We start from the raw sequence: 17457 nt of genomic DNA, 5'->3' as shown, positions 1-17457 counted from the left end.
CCTGCCCAAGTAGTTCCATCCTGGTATTCAGGATCTTGCCATTGAATGCTGGGTGTGGTTCCTCAAACAAGCCCTACCTGTTAGATTTTCAGCCATCCTGTACTTTTAAATCAGAGCTACTGTGAATGCTTTTTAAAATAAAAAATAGAAGATGTTCAAAGTCAGTATCTGTGATTTATTGATGGGAATGGACTGACAGGAGGACCAAACTCACAGCCATGCGAATGGATGAAAAATCACATCTGCAGTAGCTCATGCTTGGCAGAGCCTGAAAGCCCCTGAAGTGTATTTGGTCTCGTTCCACTCTCTCTCTCAACTGTTCCTACGCCTGGCCGCAGCACAGCTTCAAACTTTCACAGTAAGGTCTGATGCCATACAGAATGTTAGACCCTTAGCAAAGAGGTTCGGCATTCCTCTCAGCTTGTGTGTCAAACCTAACACTGCTCCAGAATAGAGTCCGCCAGGGGAGTGAAGAATGTTTCTTCTCTCCGCTGCCCCTTAATGGGCTTTTTGACCCCGAGACATCAACATTCCTGCTGATACGGGCGTCAGTCTCCAGTTTAACCGTTGCAGACATGACTAATACTTAACTAAACACTGCACTGATATGAAAAACCAGGGCTAGTGAGATTTGGTAAAATTTCACATTAAAACACTGCAGGCCCACATTCAAGGGATTTTTCTGAACAGACTTTTGACATTCTTTAATTGAACCAATCATTACTTTAAAGCTATAAAGAAATGGAAACCATTTCTTGAAACATGATTCAATTTGATGAGAAGATCGATACCACTCTTACCACATGAAAGTGGTACCAATCTTCTAAAGAAAGCCAAACAGACTACTTCCCAAAATGTCAAACTAGTATTTTATTCATTCTGTTCGATTACTGTACTAAATAAATTGTTTAAAATCATACTGTGTGACTTACAACTTGTAGACTAAGGATTTAGTTGCAGGACAGGGACACGTTACACGCATTGTGCAGTTTCAATAGAAAGCAGATAACTGAAAGAATCCAAATTATTTTGAACTTGTCATTAATTAAATTCAATTAAACTCTCTAAATGTCAAGTATTTCATGACATCAAGGGTTGATGTCATGAAATACTTTTTGCATTTTTTTCCTTCTCTGATCTTACTCTGCTAGCCTCAGGCTAGCCTTGGATGGCAGACAGCTCTGAAAATACAGAAATTACTGTTGGCAACTTGGCGCCGCTTCCTGTCTCATCCTTTGTGCAGCCACGTGCAGACAGTCTGCCCATTCATGTTCTAAATAATAACCTAACCACTACATAGTGTCGGCATCTCGTTTTCTTGTCTGTCTTATCCTAATCTCTTTATCAATCGAATCCATCATTAACCCAAATTTCCTTACAGTTTATTTCTTTATGACAGCTTACGCCCAGAGGCTCTACAACACATTGAAACAAATCCTTCAAGTGCTCCGACTTCCAGTTTTGTGGGTGAGGTGGTGGTTTAGCAACTGTTCATGAAACTGACGTCAAAACAGATAATCTCCATAAAGGGATAGTGGTGACCATGGCAGTATTGGTGCTAGTAAAATCCACCAGGTTCTTAAAGCGCCCACATCATGCACATTTTCAGGTTCATAATTGTATTTTGAGGTTTTACCAGAATAGGCTAACATGGTTTCCTTTTTTAAAAAACACCATGTTTTGGTTGTCTTGCACATTGCTGCAGATCCTGTTCTTCCTGTTCACCTTGTGTTTTTAGGTCTCTGTTTTAGCTACAGAGTGAGCCATCTCACTCTTCACTATCTTTGTTGGGAGTCGCACATGCGCAGCAGCTAGGTAATGATCAAATAAGCTAGCTACTGTTTCTCCATCTTTGGCCAGTACAAGGCAAGAAAATCAACAAGCCTTCTACTCACTAACACCAGATCGATCACACACAAAGTGGCCGAGTTAAAATACACATGGAACTGCTGTATGATGATTATGACAGAAGCCTGGCTAAACATCACCGACTTACAGCTTACAGGGCGAGCTCATTAACAGCAGGATAGAGGCGCAGTTGAAAATGTCTGAGTTGAAAATGCATACTGTTTACACGTAAGGACCCTATTCATGTTTCACAGACATTTTAATTGCATTTTGTGTCTGTTAAGATGCACAAAGGCACTCTAATACGTGCCGCGACAACTGCCATTTTAGCTCGGCGGGAGCGCTTTCTGTCATGTTTTTGTCCTTGTGTCAAGTTTCTTTTTTTTTGTTGGTTTCATGTTTAAGGATTGTTACTGAACTTCCTGTTTTATTTTGAAATCCTCTGTTTGATTACATCCTTGGTCACTTGTCTGCCTGTCGTTAGTTGTTAGCTTGTGTTTCTGTCATGTCTTGTGATTGTGTTATTTTTGGTCTTGTCTTGTATATGTTCTGTTTCCTGTTTTATTGTGGTAGTCTTGTTTTCTGTGCCATCTTGTTTAGTTTTACTTTCTGGCTTGGTTTTCCAGCCCTTGTGATTGTCTGATGTTTTTCACCTGTTTCCCAGCCCTTGTGTCACCTGCCTCTTGTTACCTCGTTACCCTCTGAATTTAGTCTTTGTGTTCCCTACTTGTCACATCATGCTGTTGTTGTTGTTTTTTAATCAAAAGACACACACATATTTATATCGATCAAGATTAACGTAAAAATTGGCCTCTAAAATGTAACTCTCTGCTATAAGTGCATATTTTCCAAAATATTTAACTACCCTGCATTTAAAAATTGAATTATCTGAATCAGTCCTTTGTCAATGCTAAACTGTTCTTTGAACCTGTTCATTGTGATAATCAACTTTAGATGCTCTGGTCTACAACTTGGTCAGCTGTGGCTCAGTGGTAGAGCGGTTGCCTACCAATCGGAAGGGTTGGTGGTTCAATCCCTGGCCCTGCAGTCCCATGTCAAAGACACTGAAACCCGAGTTGCCCCTGATGCTGCGCATCGGAGTGTGAGTGTGTATCTGATGAGCAGGTGGCACCTTCTATGGCAGTCTCTGCCACAGTGTGTGAATGCATCTTGTATGATGTAAAAGCGCTTTGAGTAGTTGTTAAAACTAGAAAAGTGCTATATAAATACAGCAAATTTACATTTAACTTCTGCTGCATGTAGTATCAATATCCCAATAATAGCTTAAAACTTCATAAGGATTTGTTATTCATAATGAACATTGATGTGCATATTAGGAGAACTTTAGTAGTTGTACTATATCTTCAACAGAGAACTGAATCAAATACCATCATGGCACATTTTAAACAAAGGAAGACAAAAAAAATCTAAACACATGGAAAATATCATAAAGTGGCACCATCGAAGGAGTTATGAGGTTTATTGCTTGGCAATTGCTCCTGACAAGCCCACTACATTAAACACAGATCCGGGTAAAAGTTATTTTTTATGACCTTTGCTTTGGATTTTCATTTGAAATTACAAGGAAAACTGGAAGGGCTGGGTTATCAACAATCCTAACAATATGAAGGAGACAGTGGTGTGCAACAAAATGGGTCCAAATAAGGGCGAATGAAGCTCCTCACAGGAGGCTGGATTTTGCAATTTGATCCTCTCTATAATCTCTCTCTTCTCCAAAACCAACATTACACCATCATTTGAGAATTTTGACCTTTTCACAAGATCACTGTAATTCCAGAGGCTTTAACTGCTGACCTGTACAGATTGCAAAGGCTCAAATGCTACTTTCACCCCCTCTCTGCCTCTCTTTTCAACCCACACGATCACACACCACACCAACGCTACAATTTCCTGCCTCTCTTTCACACCTAACATACAATAAATCCACACCATCTCTGCCACACCCTTAGCAATACTTAAGCGTGACAGCTCTTTGGTCATTTGTAATAATTCATCATCATTCATGAGAGAAGCCAAAGTGCAGCACTGATAACACTTGTTTCCACAATGAGTCTCTTTGTTCTATTGGTCAGTGTTTGCATTCCCACTCAACATTTTTGTCCTGAGCCATTTGTTTTCTTGTTACTAGGTGACAAGAGTTAGACAGACTTCTTGTAACACTGTGTTGAAAGCCTCCAGGGCAAAGATTAGTCAACCTTCTGAGTGTGTCTTGTTTTAAAAACCTCTCTGGGCAAGGCCCAGGGTAATTCACTTTATTTGGTCATATAACTTGCACATTTCTTCCATTTTTATTGCTTTGGTTGAGTTCTGAGAGCACCAAGTTCAACATGGTTCTTTCTGAGCAGTCTTTTCTCTAAATCCTAATGCTTTCCACACTGGGGCTGTTAACCATTGTTCACCATTTGGACAACATCCCTGTTACATAACACAGATTTCCGTAACTCCATATCCCTCACATCCACATCACCTCCCAGAAGGTAATGTAGTTGCCATGACAACTGCATAAACAGAGCAGTGTTATTAGAGGATTGTGTAGATTGTCTGTTATTCTGAAAGACCAGTAAAGTCACAAACAACATAAGTTGTAGTTACCAGCAGATTTATTTTTCGGACAGATCACACACAAACACACACACACACACACACATAATGATGTATTGTAAAGCAAATTAATTTCAAATGTTGTAAACTTTAACACAGGCTTCACTTTCAACATATCTGAGTTTTCTCCAGTACAGTTTGTGTGTGTGTGTGTGTGTGTGTGTGTGTGTGTGTGTGTGTGTGGAACAGCTTGTCCTGCCAGTTGCACCTCCTAGCTGGAACTGCGCACAGTGGTGGTTGTGACTGTGGTCTTTGAGCCCCCTGTAAAAAAGAAGGGAAAAACTTATGATGGCAGTGCTTAAAGCTTGCATAACACTGACTGTACTGTTGTTGTGTAATTAGTTGTTAAAAGAGACTTTTCTTACCTGTAGCAATAGGTCTAGAATGAGAGAGAGAGAGAAGAGAATAGTAGAGGCAAACAGTGAGTGAAGTGGGTATGTCAACAGTTTTGGTGCATGTCTGGACTAAACAGTTTCATAAGTCCTTGCTCCTGTATCATTGCATCTACCTGGACTCCTCTGTTTCCAGCAGGCTCCTGTAGGTTGCGATCTCCTGCTCCAGCCTGGTCTTGATGTCAAGCAGCATCTTGTAGTCCTGGCCCTGCTGTTCGATGCTCGAGCGCACGTTGCCTAGTTCATTTTCAAGCATGTTGATTGTGTTTTGGAAGGCGCCGAGCATGGCACTGTAACGATTTTCTGTCTCTGCCAGTGTATTCTCCAGAGCCCCTTTCTGTTTAAGAGGAAAAAAAGAACGCGAGCGTCATGCACACAATTTGGTACTCATAGTTTGATGTTTATACTTACAAACCAGTTTCCTGTAAACCTTTTGTGACAATATGAAGGTAAAGTCTAAAACCACCAACCACTCCTTGGATTATAGATACCAGACAGATATACAAATACAGACACACAAAAGTATGTCTGTATTTGCATAGCATTTTCCCTTTTACAAAGCAGTGATTAGCAGAGGAATATATTAGGTTTTGAATGCTTGGGTCTTTTAGCTGCTCCTCTACACAGGAGCAGAATGCTGTTCTTGAAGGGAGTGTTAGATGATTCACTCCAGCTGGGCACAGATAATCCATGGCAGTTACGACTTTTTCGGTCATCCAGTTCAACATTCCTTCAGCTTTCTTCAAACTCTTCCAGCCTCACAGAATTTGAGCAGATGTCTGTGAAATGTTTTCCTCAGCAAGAGCTCTCCCTCCCTTCTCCACAGTTCCATCACTCTTATCTCTCTCACCCTCCCTTTGTTCTTGCATTAAAGCCTCTTTTCTGTTACCCTCCCTTCTTCTCTTTCACTCTCTATCACTGTCTGTTTCTCCATTTCCCAAGACAAGAAAGCGATTGGGGATTTTTGCTCATATAAGGCAAGATCAGTGAGAGGGGAACAGATGTTTTGAGTGTTTTTTTTCCTCACCATGCTGAGCTGAGACTGCAGCTCAATCTCCAGGCCCTGCATTGTTCGCCGCAGGTCACCGATCTCTGTCTTGGTCGTCTGGATTATCTCTGTGCTGACGGCCACCTCCTTGGACAGGGTTGCCGACTAGAGCAAGAAACAAAGAAACAGTTGTGAAGAGGACTTGTTGATTACTCCTTTGAGTTTCACAGAAGATTATGTTTGATTACAGGTTAGACTCTTGAGGGAGTGAACCCAGTCATTTGCATTGTGTGGGATGTGATTGTTTATTGAAGTCTATTCACCTTCTCATTAAACCAGGACTCCTGGTCGCGACGATGTTTGTCAGTGATGGCTTCGTACTGGGCACGAATCTCGGTCAGGACTTTATTGAGGTCAGCCTGGGGCGCGGCATCCACCTCCACGTTGACTGTGCCGGTAAGCTGAGAGCGCATTGCTGCCAGTTCCTAAATGATCAGGTGGGGAAAGAAGTCAGATATGAGATCAATTGGCAGAGTTTTAAACTGTTCTACAGCTGAGGTGAAGCACGCTCCTGTAGGCACAGGAGCTACAGGATGTGCATCATTCACCTCTGCGTGATTCTTCTTGAGGTATGCCAGCTCATCCTGCAGTCCCTCGATCTGCATCTCCAGGTCAGCCTTGGTCAGGGTGGTCTGGTCCAGCAGACGGCGCAGGTTGGCGATGTCAGCCTCAACTGACTGGCGCATCATCAGCTCATGGTCGAATCTAAAACGTTTTTGAGAGTAGAGAACACAGACATGAGACAACTACAACCCTTGAGCATTTTTGTTTGACATTAACACAATGAAGATAGGTCCAAAGAAGTGTGAAAATTCATGCTTACTTGGTTTTGAAGTCATCAGCAGCCAGTTTGGAGTTGTCAATCTGGAGCAGAATGTTGGCATTGCCGATGGTGGCGCCGGCAATCTTTAGAAAAGAAGGACAATGAGAGATGGTCAGAAGGCAAACAACTACATTTAATAGGTAATTGTGCAGTTCAAACAGTGGCATGGACTGGTTTCCTCTAGATTTACCCACTAATCGGTTAACATCTCATGAAGCTGTGCTTCCCAGCTGCATCACACATCACCCTTTGAATTCCTTTTGCCATGCACAGTATTCCCTTAAACTCTTGACAACCTTTTCTTGTTTATTTGAGCTTTCAGAAATCCTACATTGTTAATTTTCTATCAAAAGACCAAGAATTCTGGAGAATAAGGGATCATGTGAACTGTACTAATGTCTCTACCCTTTTAAAACCCTCTCTTAGTAATCATTAACAGCACAGCAAACATTTGACTTTCCTGGTGTTACACACTATACCTTGTCCTTCAGGTCATTGATAATGGCCCAGTATTTGCTGTAGTCCCTCTCTGCTGCGGGGCCCTTCTGCTCGTAGTACTCTCTGATCTGCACCTCCAACTTGGCGTTGGCCGCCTCCAGAGAGCGGACCTTGTCCAGGTAGGAAGCCAGACGGTCGTTCAGGTTTTGCATGGTGGCCTTCTCGTTCAGGTGTACGCTGCTTTGGTCCAGGGCGTTGGACAGGTCGAACCCGCCGCTGCCGTACCCCATGCCACCTCCCATGCCACCTCCAAACCCGGAGGAGACATTGCGCACAGTGGTAGAGGAGATGCGTGGTCCACTTCTGAAGCTGAGTCCTGACACGCTGTGAGCCTTGTGGGGAGCAGCACTTGATGTGTAGCTGCGGCTCTGCCTGGTGATCATGGAGGGACCACCAATGGTGCTCTGGCTGTAATACATGATGGCTGACTGTCTGCTGGTCAAGAGAGATCACGAGGAGAGAGGGCCGTTATACAGCTGTAGACTGTAGCAGGATTGTGGAGTTTGCTTGAGGGAGGCAGGCTCTTGATATAGTGCTGGACCTGGGGCGGGCCTGTCTGGGAAGAGGGGGGTGGAGAGGGTAGGAGGGAGGTTTTCTTTAGAGTTAAGCCACGGGCTTGGCAGAACCTCCAAATGTTTTCCTTTAAGGACAAGGATTTGGTTTCTTTCCACTCCTGTGAGGACACTGTTTTGGAATGTCTGCTTTTTGTGTTTTTTGTATTTATGTTTCAGAGTTTGGTCCATGGGGACCTCACTGAGTGCTTACACGTGTGTGTGTGTGTGTGTGTGTGTGTGTGTGTGTGTGTGTGTGTGTGTGTGTGTGTGTGTGTGTGTGTGTGTGTGTGTCTATCTGCATGCATGATTTGTGTATGGTTTCATAATTAACAACATGAATAGTTAACAAGGATGACAAGTTTGTGATGAAACATTTAATGTTACTTTCTGAGTTTTCATATACAGTTATTCTTTTAGACACAAAAAACAGTAAAAGATAGAAGACAATAGTTCATTAAATGCTAATTTTATCGGAATGACATTGCGGTCAACAAGATTAAATTAACTATCACTGATTGATAGCTGCAGTAAGACTTTGTAGCCATGAACTACAAACCAACGTTTTATTTCCATATTTTCCCTCAAACCCATTTAAGAGAATTCCTCAGGCCCCCCATTGTTCACCATATCACACACAACATCCATCCTCAGTCCTGTATCCTGTGTGTGTGTGTGTGTGTGTGTGTGTGTGTGTGTGTGTGTGTGTGTGTGTGTGTGTGTGTGTGTGTGTGTGTGTGTGTGTGCGCGCGCGCGCGCGTGTGTGTGTGTGTCCATTTTGTTAGTTTTGGCCATTGTCAAAAGGCTGTGTGAGAGACGGCACAGAGCACCTCAAGGGATTCTTTGGGGTTTCTGTGTGTGGGCAAATGTGTGGCTGCTGGGCATGTGAGCAAACACAAGTGTATGGCTTTTGTGTGTGCTTATGTGGTTGTGTGCGTGCATGTGTGTGTGCGTGCGTGTGTGTGTGTGTGTTTGTGCACGTGCGTGTCCTCCTTATCTCAGTGTTGAGCTCTGGCCAATTTCCGGTCTCTTGTAGCGAAACATCTGGTGTCAGCTGGGGGGAGCTGAGGGAGGCACACGGGTCACCTCTGAGTCAGAGGGAGAAGTGAATCATGCTTCTTATACACTGGCTGTGTGTATACTGCCCTACATTAAATGTGGTGATCACAGATACTTAGACAAAATTAGAGGATTCATTTTCTCATCTAACTTTTGGCATTTTCCCCCAAATTTCAAAACAAGATTAGATTTCTGTACATTGTTTGCTCCACCAAATGCATTTTTAAGGGAAATAACTTTTTTTTAACATTAAAATAAATCATTATAGAAGACTCTTGTGGTTTGGAGAGTTGAAACAGTCTAAAAATGAAATGGGTCAAAGACCATAATGTCCAATATGTGGGTCCATGGTTGCTCTTGCCTTATAAGGTAGGAGTTAAAACAAGTCAAGTTCATTTGTGTAGCCCTCAATCACTGTTATGTATAATCTCAGTGGGCTTGTCAGTACCTACATTATAAAAACAGTGTGTGGAAAAATAACTCCTCAAGACTAAAACCCTCGCTAAGAATAAGAATTAACTCCCACCAGGAGATCAGAGAGTGGGAACACACAAAACTCTGGGAGATGCTGTCTCAGGAGGGAGGCAGACTCGTGCATTGTATACATCCAGGTGTATTTACTGTTTGTGGTCCACAACATGCCATGAATGCAAAATGCAATGCATTAAATGAATACATCACAGTTCTAAACAACCTTTGTGCTGAGACTTCCTTGCAGCTTAATCAGTGGCAACTTTGGCTCCAGGGCTGAAAAATAGCTTTGTGTACAATAGGACGAAGACAAATTGGATGAGTTCATGTCCTCGTTGGCTCGAGACCATAGATGGGTGTTTTCACTAAAACCAACCTCATGATTCATGCACATGGTAGCCTGAAATCCACCATACAATCTTACAAGAAACTCTTACCACGTTGTCTTCTTCATGTACTTTATTTGGGGTGTCAGTGCAAACATTTTTTATATTGTAATTGCCATGTTAAATGAGTAAGACATGTAATGACTGGGTATTTACAGCTTCTCATGAGAGCTTCAAGTTACTTTTTGGTATCTAGCTCAGCATGATTGAGAACAAAGTCTCTCATCCTGAATATTTACTCAAAGCAAACCTGCAGGACTTCCAGTAACACAAAAGCCTAAAATAAATACACAGTATCTAATATCTAATCAGTGTTTTTCTTTGAGGGCTTTATTTCTAACTTCATCTGGATCTTTGTAGAGTCTCCACTTGTCCTTTGTAGAAGCTGTTTAATGCATCATGAGTAATAAACTGTATGACTCAGCAGAAATAATACACCACCCAGTGCCCCCTTCAAATCACACTGCTTACAGAATCCTGTTGGGTAAAACTGAAGATAAGACCAATCAAAAAACACCCTTTAACAATAAAAAACCTTTTCCATTCACTTTCCCTTTCACGGTGCAGCTTGTTAAATCTTGTGTGATGTGTATCATATCATGATGTAATATTTTAATCACGGTGCACTCTACTGTAATTACCAGGGCATGTAGCAAACCTCAAAAAGAAAGAAAATGCATGTGTCTAGCTTAGAAAAACAGTGATTAAATATTTTAAATCTGTGCCAAATCCCCAGTTGTTGTGGCACTGTGAAGTAGACTCACAATGAACTGTTACAGGGAGGTTACCTCTGGCACTAACAGTTACATTCTTCAGCCATGATATTCGGTTCCGAGTTTCCTTCTTTCGGGCTGTGAAGAATTGAGGGATGGTATGATCAGTTTAATGCAAAAACAAATGAAGGGAAGGGAGGTCAACTGTTGTTTTTGTTACCTTAAGCAGGTTCCCTTAAAGTTACCATGGTCTCAAAACAGTTTTGTTTTGTTTGCAGCATAGCAACTAAGAGGATGACAGAGTGTGTCACTACTTCAGCTTGAGTCTCGTTTGTCTTGAGGTGTGGATGGTTTGGATTCCTGCACCTGAGGGCAGACAAATACGGTACAGTGTCCTCGCATCAGTTTCATCGTGCAGTGGGAATGAGAATTCACTGCCGTTCCCATGTCTATTACTAACTGGCCACTTCCTTTATGAAAAGATTGGCACATCATGTCATGTCAACATGGCACTGTAGTGCACCTTTGTTCTTTGTTTTAGAGTACTCAGGGAAGAATTTATGATTTTTTTATTGCAGCTGCTGATAGCACCATGAATTGCACATCAGTTTAAACCGCTGTCTTATCTTCAGGGACATGAACACATAATGTGGGGCTTGAGCACCTGTCCCTCCTCTCCCTCGAGAGAAAGTGCCCTTCATTCTAGATGCATGTTTTTTACTTTTTTTCAATTAATGAATAAATTCCAATAACACAAAAGAATCAAAATCTTTTATTACCATTTGGAAAATGAACAAATTCTTAGTGAAACAATGTCTGTGTCCTTGGTGCTTTCCCTTGTTCTAAATATATGCTTGAAACTAGTACGTAGAAAACTCTAAAAAACACTAAAAAGTCTCTGTGTGAACTGATTATTTTGTTAAGTGTTTATTAAAACTATTAAACAATTGTGTAAGGAAATAAGATAAATTGGTAACGTAGTGTTAATATATTTAGTGTTTTGTTTAAATTTCATATAAAGAATTTAGTTCTGTCAGTTAAACGTGGTATTAACGGCGTTAACGTAAACCCATTTTAACAGCGTCCATTTTTTTTATTGCGAGATAAGCATTTTTGGCCTAGCAAACTTTGTTGTTTTTTTCACATGGAGTTGCAACAACCAGTAACGCTAAAAAAACTACAATACCAAACCGGATCTAGCTAGACCGGAAACAAAACAACAGGCATGTCGCACACACTTGTTTGCGCTTGCGAGTCGGCCAAATTGTAGTAATGTTACTTTTTGAGTGGAAGGCGAGAGCGAGACGCTGAAATGGATGCCAATAATAAATAAAGATTCTGAATGGAAAGTTTACTTTTTAAACGTTGCCAAATGGTTCCATTGACAAGACCAAAGTGATCTTTTTTGTCGTTGTGAACTGAGCTATCATTGCAGCATCATCGCAATCGGAAATACCACTTGATGGCCAAGCACACAGCAGATGCCAATTCTCCGACCCCTTGTCAAAGTATTCTTTCACCCATGTACTGATGGACAGTGTTGACATTGTGTGAGAGATTATTTGCTCCAAGTGAGAATGTTTGTGTGAAATTGAACACTGCAGTAGGCCATATGCCAATGTTGTTTTTAACTAAAAAACATTTGCACAAAGCAAGCCAATCCACTTTTCCACACTAATAAGAGCATTAAAATGAGAAAAATAATAAAATGAATGGATATTAAGAGAAGATAAAAATGTTTGATTAATTGAGATTAATTGCAAGTAACTATGACATGAACGTGATTAATCACGTTTAAATATTCGTCTGACAGCACTAAAGTAATTATTAATGAACTGTAAGGCCTTTTTTGTCCTTGAGCCCCCGACATCTAAAATGTCTCTGCATGTCCCTGCTCGTCTCAAGGTCTGATTTACAGAAGATATTGCGCTAATGATATTACAGTGCAAAGCTGCCCATAATGTTAAGCAGCTGATTGCAATTATCCATCTGGGGAAGTATCAATGTTGCCATTGTGCCAAGAACCCATCAGTTTTTTTACTACCAACTCTCTGAAGTCGCTGATCATTTCACTGTGCGTTTGGCTATTAGTACTGATCTTTATAAGTTGGACTGGAGCCAAATCCCAACCTCATTCATTCATCATTTTGGTGGATTATTATCATTTAATAGAATTTTTAATTTGTCCAATGACCAAAAACCTGCAAAACTGATGGAATCCCAATCAGCCTCAGCTGTGTTAAGTGCATACCATGCTAACACATTAAATGGAGATGATGAATACGGCATGTTAATATTGTCGTTGTGAGCGTGTTAGGATACTTGTGTTGGCAATAAGCTCAAAGCATCGCTGTGTGTGTGATCTCTTTAGGAGAACAGCAGTGTGTGTGTGTGTGTGTGTGTGTGTGTGTGTGTGTGTGTGGTGGGGAGTATGTGGTAGAGGGAGTGAGAGAGTACCGACCATAGAGGCATAGTGGGAGAAACAAAGTGTCTCCCCCGTGCTTTCTGACCACGGTGGGGAATCTGTAGCAGGAAAACTCAACCCTCCCCTTGATTTCATGCTGTTTCTGGAGAAGGAGAACCATGAAATGAGTTTGGGAAAATACAACGGTACCAAGCCACGGCCAAGCAACATGCGTCACTGCACCGTGTAGTTATATTTTTCTAGAGGTGCACATCGGGCTACTGCGTAGGTTCCAGCGTAGATTTACGCAGAAGCATAAAACACACTCAATTAAAAGAATAATAATAAAATCTAAAATAATTATGGAAGTACATAAATAAATGAACAGATTATGCATTATTTCCCTGGAGAGCCATGCTTTTTCTTGAATTTGTTTTGGAAAAAACAAATAACAAACTATATTTGTGCAGTTACTTCTGAGCAGCCCATGCAACACGCTCTGGAGAATGTTGCACAGCAACTAGGACTGACCTCTGTGACATTGTGTATTTCCCTAGACCAGTAATGAATGGGCTTGCCCTTCTATGTCCTCTGTGAATCATTTCCAAAGTTATATGACTTCTAGTGTGAAGCCTTTCCCGCCTGTGGGAAAAAGGAATCTTTCTGTTCAGTTCACTATTTTCATTGAATGTGGGTGTTTTATTTAATTTCATAGCATTTTAAGAAGACAAAAGACTTAACACTGAAAAAAGTGAGAGAAATGTAGGGAAAAAACAACAAAACCAGGCAGAAATAATTGACAAAGACATTGTAAAAAGTGAGAAAGAACTTCGGGAAAGGTTAAAAATGTCAAAAAGTAACAAACGTTGGAGAAAACTTCAAAATACAACAAATATGTCCCAGAAAATTGACAAAGAACTTTGGGAAAAGTATTAAAAGTGTCTTAAGGAAGTTCTAACTTAAGATTTTGACCATGAAAACAAAGTGTTGGTCCATTGGAAGACAACACGGGGGTTAAAAGCCAATTTGAGTCTTTTGAAATGTCCTGTTTCCAAAGCAACGTAATGGTGCAAATAGGGGCGTTTGACTGGGGGAAGGGGACTGAGTAAATACTAGATACTGAGCAAATACTGGAATGAATAGCCGTGGATGAGGGGAGGTGCCCATAGAAAATCTACAGGGTCCAGAATACTGTGCCCCGCCCCAGGGTGCAGCAAGATTAGCTCTGTGCAGAGTTAGCAACTATGAATCACAGATGTGAAAGGGTGAATGTAGCAACACAGTCCTCAGAGCCTCCTCTCAATGTACCACACCCCTCCACAGGCATTATCAAATCAAGCATGAACTGTGCAATCACCTCCCAGAATGCAAAATTTCTGACACGGAACCTGGATTGAATCATTGACTGTACATCTGCGTTGAAATGTGGTGACGGGTCGGATTACATGTGTGTGTGTGTGTGTGTGTGTGTGTGTGTGTGTGTGTGTGTGTGTGTGGGTGGGTGTGGGTGTGTGTGTGGGAGTGTGTGTGTGTCTCATGGTGGGACAAGTAAATAGTCGTTATGTGGGACAAGTTTCTGCAAACCTAGTTAAACATACACCTGCTTATTGTAATGAATTATCAGCTGAGCGTATTGACTCTTTCAGTCATCTACTGTGGCTCGAGTAAACAAATGCCGTATCAAACGTTGTGTCAATAGACTTGTCTTGACTCACTCCGGTAGTAGAGTTATTGAAGATATATTAGAAGGAAGCTTGTTCTGCCTATATCATATGCACACTGTTGCTTTTGCTGGACGTTTATAGATTCAACACTGATACGCATTGAAAGGATGTATGTGATAAAGTAAAGTGTGATGTGTAAGAAAAAACTGCAAAATATATTGAAACCCACACAAAGTTCAAAAGTCAGACTAAAGAAAAAGAGGTAAAAAGGTATTCAGGGGTTGATACATCCCTCAGTCGACTGCAACAGATTATCACACAGCCACACCCTTCCTGTACAACTTTTCTGAACAGTGGCAGTGAGCACAGCTGAAGTGCACCATCTAGTGATGCAAAAAAACACTCACCGTGGAGATTGAGCACGTACTCTATGCAGGAGTTACCAGTGAATCACCATGCCACACCCAGTGGAGTTGTGAAAGTTGTGAAATGTGAGAGCTGTGAGAGTTGAAACTGTTGGCGTACCAAACTTTCTTTCCCTGAAAGCAAACGCATCAATCAGATTGTCACAGTGTAGAAACATGGTAAACGGGGTAAAGGGGAATGTGTGATTCAAACCACAGCACTGTTCTGTCTAAAGAATACTATTTAAACTTATTAATGCAATAATAATTAAATTATGTGTTACAAGACGTTCACTGTTATACAAGGACAGACACAAAGTATGTGGCTTCTCGCTGCAAACAACCACACGTTTATGCGTACATGCAAAGCACATACACAACAGCAAACAGCTGCAGAATGTGTCTGTGAGTGATAAGGAGGAATCTGGAGTGTTAAAAAGAGACAATGCAGTCAATCTTATTGTTCTTGTTCTTGTTCTTGGTAACACAATTTTGTGTCCACTTTGATCTCTCCACTGTTCTGTTTTGAATGAGAAAGAACATGGGCAAGGAGAGCTGATGGGAGGTGGTGACTTGTTGCTACAGGATTGGTCAGTGGAGTTGGAGTGTTCTGACTTTTTTGGGTGGATTAAATATCGCTGGATTTTTTTTCTTTTAGTTTATCTTCAAATCCCTGGGTGGATTTTAACCACTGAAGGATGATGGGTTTGATTCCCACGGTGATACATCAACCAATGTGTCCCTGAGCAAGACACTTAACAGATAGTGGCTCCAGAGGTGTGTAACCTCTGAAACATAGCAATTGTAAGTTGCTTTGAATTAAAGCGAGAGTTAAATAAAATGTAATGTCTTACCTGGGATTTGTCTGTGACTATTTTAAACCAGATCTGATAAAACGATAGGAATTTTTTATCATTTTATCATTCTAAACTGGACCAGTGCATCTCTGGACATCTAGTAAAAAGCCATAACCAACACTGTAGTTATTATTCTCTTGTCTTGCATAGAAAGTGAATACAAGATTAATTGTTTAAAATTTAAAAAAATTGCATAGTATTAATTTATGTCTACAGTAAATGTTGTTTTCAAATTGACATTAAAGTATATTTCCTGTCTAATAATGTCCACTATGGTTCAATGTTAAAAAGAAACCACTTTTATTGGGCACACAATGTTGGTCAGTTTATCTTTTAGATGTCATTTTTAAGGCATCAGCGCTGATATACCAGTGTTGCTTTAAGCCCAGGCTAAAAAGACTACCCGTTTTATGAAAGGAAAATAGCTAACAGATACACTGACCAATGTCTAAGTGTCCTTTAGTGATTCTGACCTGAACATTTATAGTCAACTGACTATTTACATTTTGGTGTTTCTATTGGCCACTTTGCCAATTTTAACAAAAAGACAACAGAGAATGTTGCTACAGAAATACACTGCATGCATGAGTACATGAAGGATTGTTACGACATGTGAAATACCTCTTGCCAATGAAAATGCAAAGGGTGTCAGTGTGGCACACAGAAGGCAGCCAGGGCAACATTTTTGTCTACAGTGTTTGAGAGAAAACAAAAGATCTTTTCTACAATGAGCAAAGGAAAGAGTTTAACAGCACTAGGGTGAAATCGAGGAAGTTGTTTTGCAAGCCAATCATGTGTACAGGAGTACTGGAAAAAGGCTGAAGCTGTAAAACCAATTATAAGTCAAAAGAATTAACACAATAGTTAGATCCTATAGTAAAAACACGTTGTTTAGATAAGATGTATGCAACAGTTGTACATAATAATACAAAACCAGACTAAGCCTTAGGTGATATAAACCTTCTAAAAGAAGGAAAGTCAATGCATAGTAATTATCTTATTAGTATAAGATAATTGTGATTTCATAGCAGACAGTTTGACATGTCATAGCAGGAAATGTTGTGGGCGTAGCATTAATCCCTGGTTTGATGCAAACTGTCTGACTAGGACACCTTCATGGAACGGAGCCATCTTTGATTTATTACACTTGTTTCTCATCTGCTATGACAGGTCAAAATGCCTGCTGTGAAAAAGTTGTATTAGATGAAATACCATGCATCTTTATCATGTTAAAGTACAAGCAGCTGTCAAATGTGATTATTTTTAGCTCATAAAAGTTGATTTATCTCCTATAAATGTTAATAAATCAATATTTATTCTTTGCTACTTAATTTGCTTTTTGTGATAGCAAATCAGTATTAACGCAAACATTTGCAATTGTGTCTCTGGTTTGCACATGCAAAGACTGCTACCAAAAAGGCTACATTAAAACACACCAAATCGCATCCCAAAAGGACACTTTCTATAACTATACAGTTACACAAAAGCTCATAAAAGATACATTAAAAGGAGACCCAGGTACTTGATAGTAAAGAATGAAACAAGGTTAAACAAATAGACACCAAGTGTTGTTTGTTAAATGGAGATGTTGTTTGCTGAAGCTGGCTTCAAAAGTGTCTGTCCTTACTAAAAACGATGTTTTACAGCAACAGGGACAAACACAGTCCAGCATTTGAGACATCTACAACTACAGCAACAAAGCTCTGATACACCAACC

At 40.7% G+C, this 17457-nt stretch overlaps 1 protein-coding gene across 1 annotated transcript; it reads right to left on the bottom strand.

Moving 5' to 3' along the window:
- Positions 1–4451: 4451 nt before the first annotated feature.
- On the bottom strand, positions 4452–7650 carry krt94 (keratin 94). Its single transcript, XM_034861635.1, has 8 exons — positions 7213–7650; positions 6734–6816; positions 6459–6615; positions 6174–6335; positions 5890–6015; positions 4979–5199; positions 4836–4849; positions 4452–4731 (listed from the first exon to the last, which is right to left on the bottom strand). Exons 1-8 carry the CDS (start codon positions 7648–7650, stop codon positions 4682–4684), a joined length of 1251 nt encoding a protein of 416 aa, XP_034717526.1. The 3' UTR covers positions 4452–4681.
- Positions 7651–17457: the final 9807 nt, after the last annotated feature.

This window comes from Etheostoma cragini, chromosome 2, assembly GCF_013103735.1.
Source record: "Etheostoma cragini isolate CJK2018 chromosome 2, CSU_Ecrag_1.0, whole genome shotgun sequence".
In the NCBI taxonomy this organism is placed as follows: Eukaryota; Metazoa; Chordata; class Actinopteri; order Perciformes; family Percidae; genus Etheostoma; species Etheostoma cragini.
Note: the sequence above shows the minus strand (reverse complement) of the source record. Positions and strands in the feature narration are given on the sequence as shown.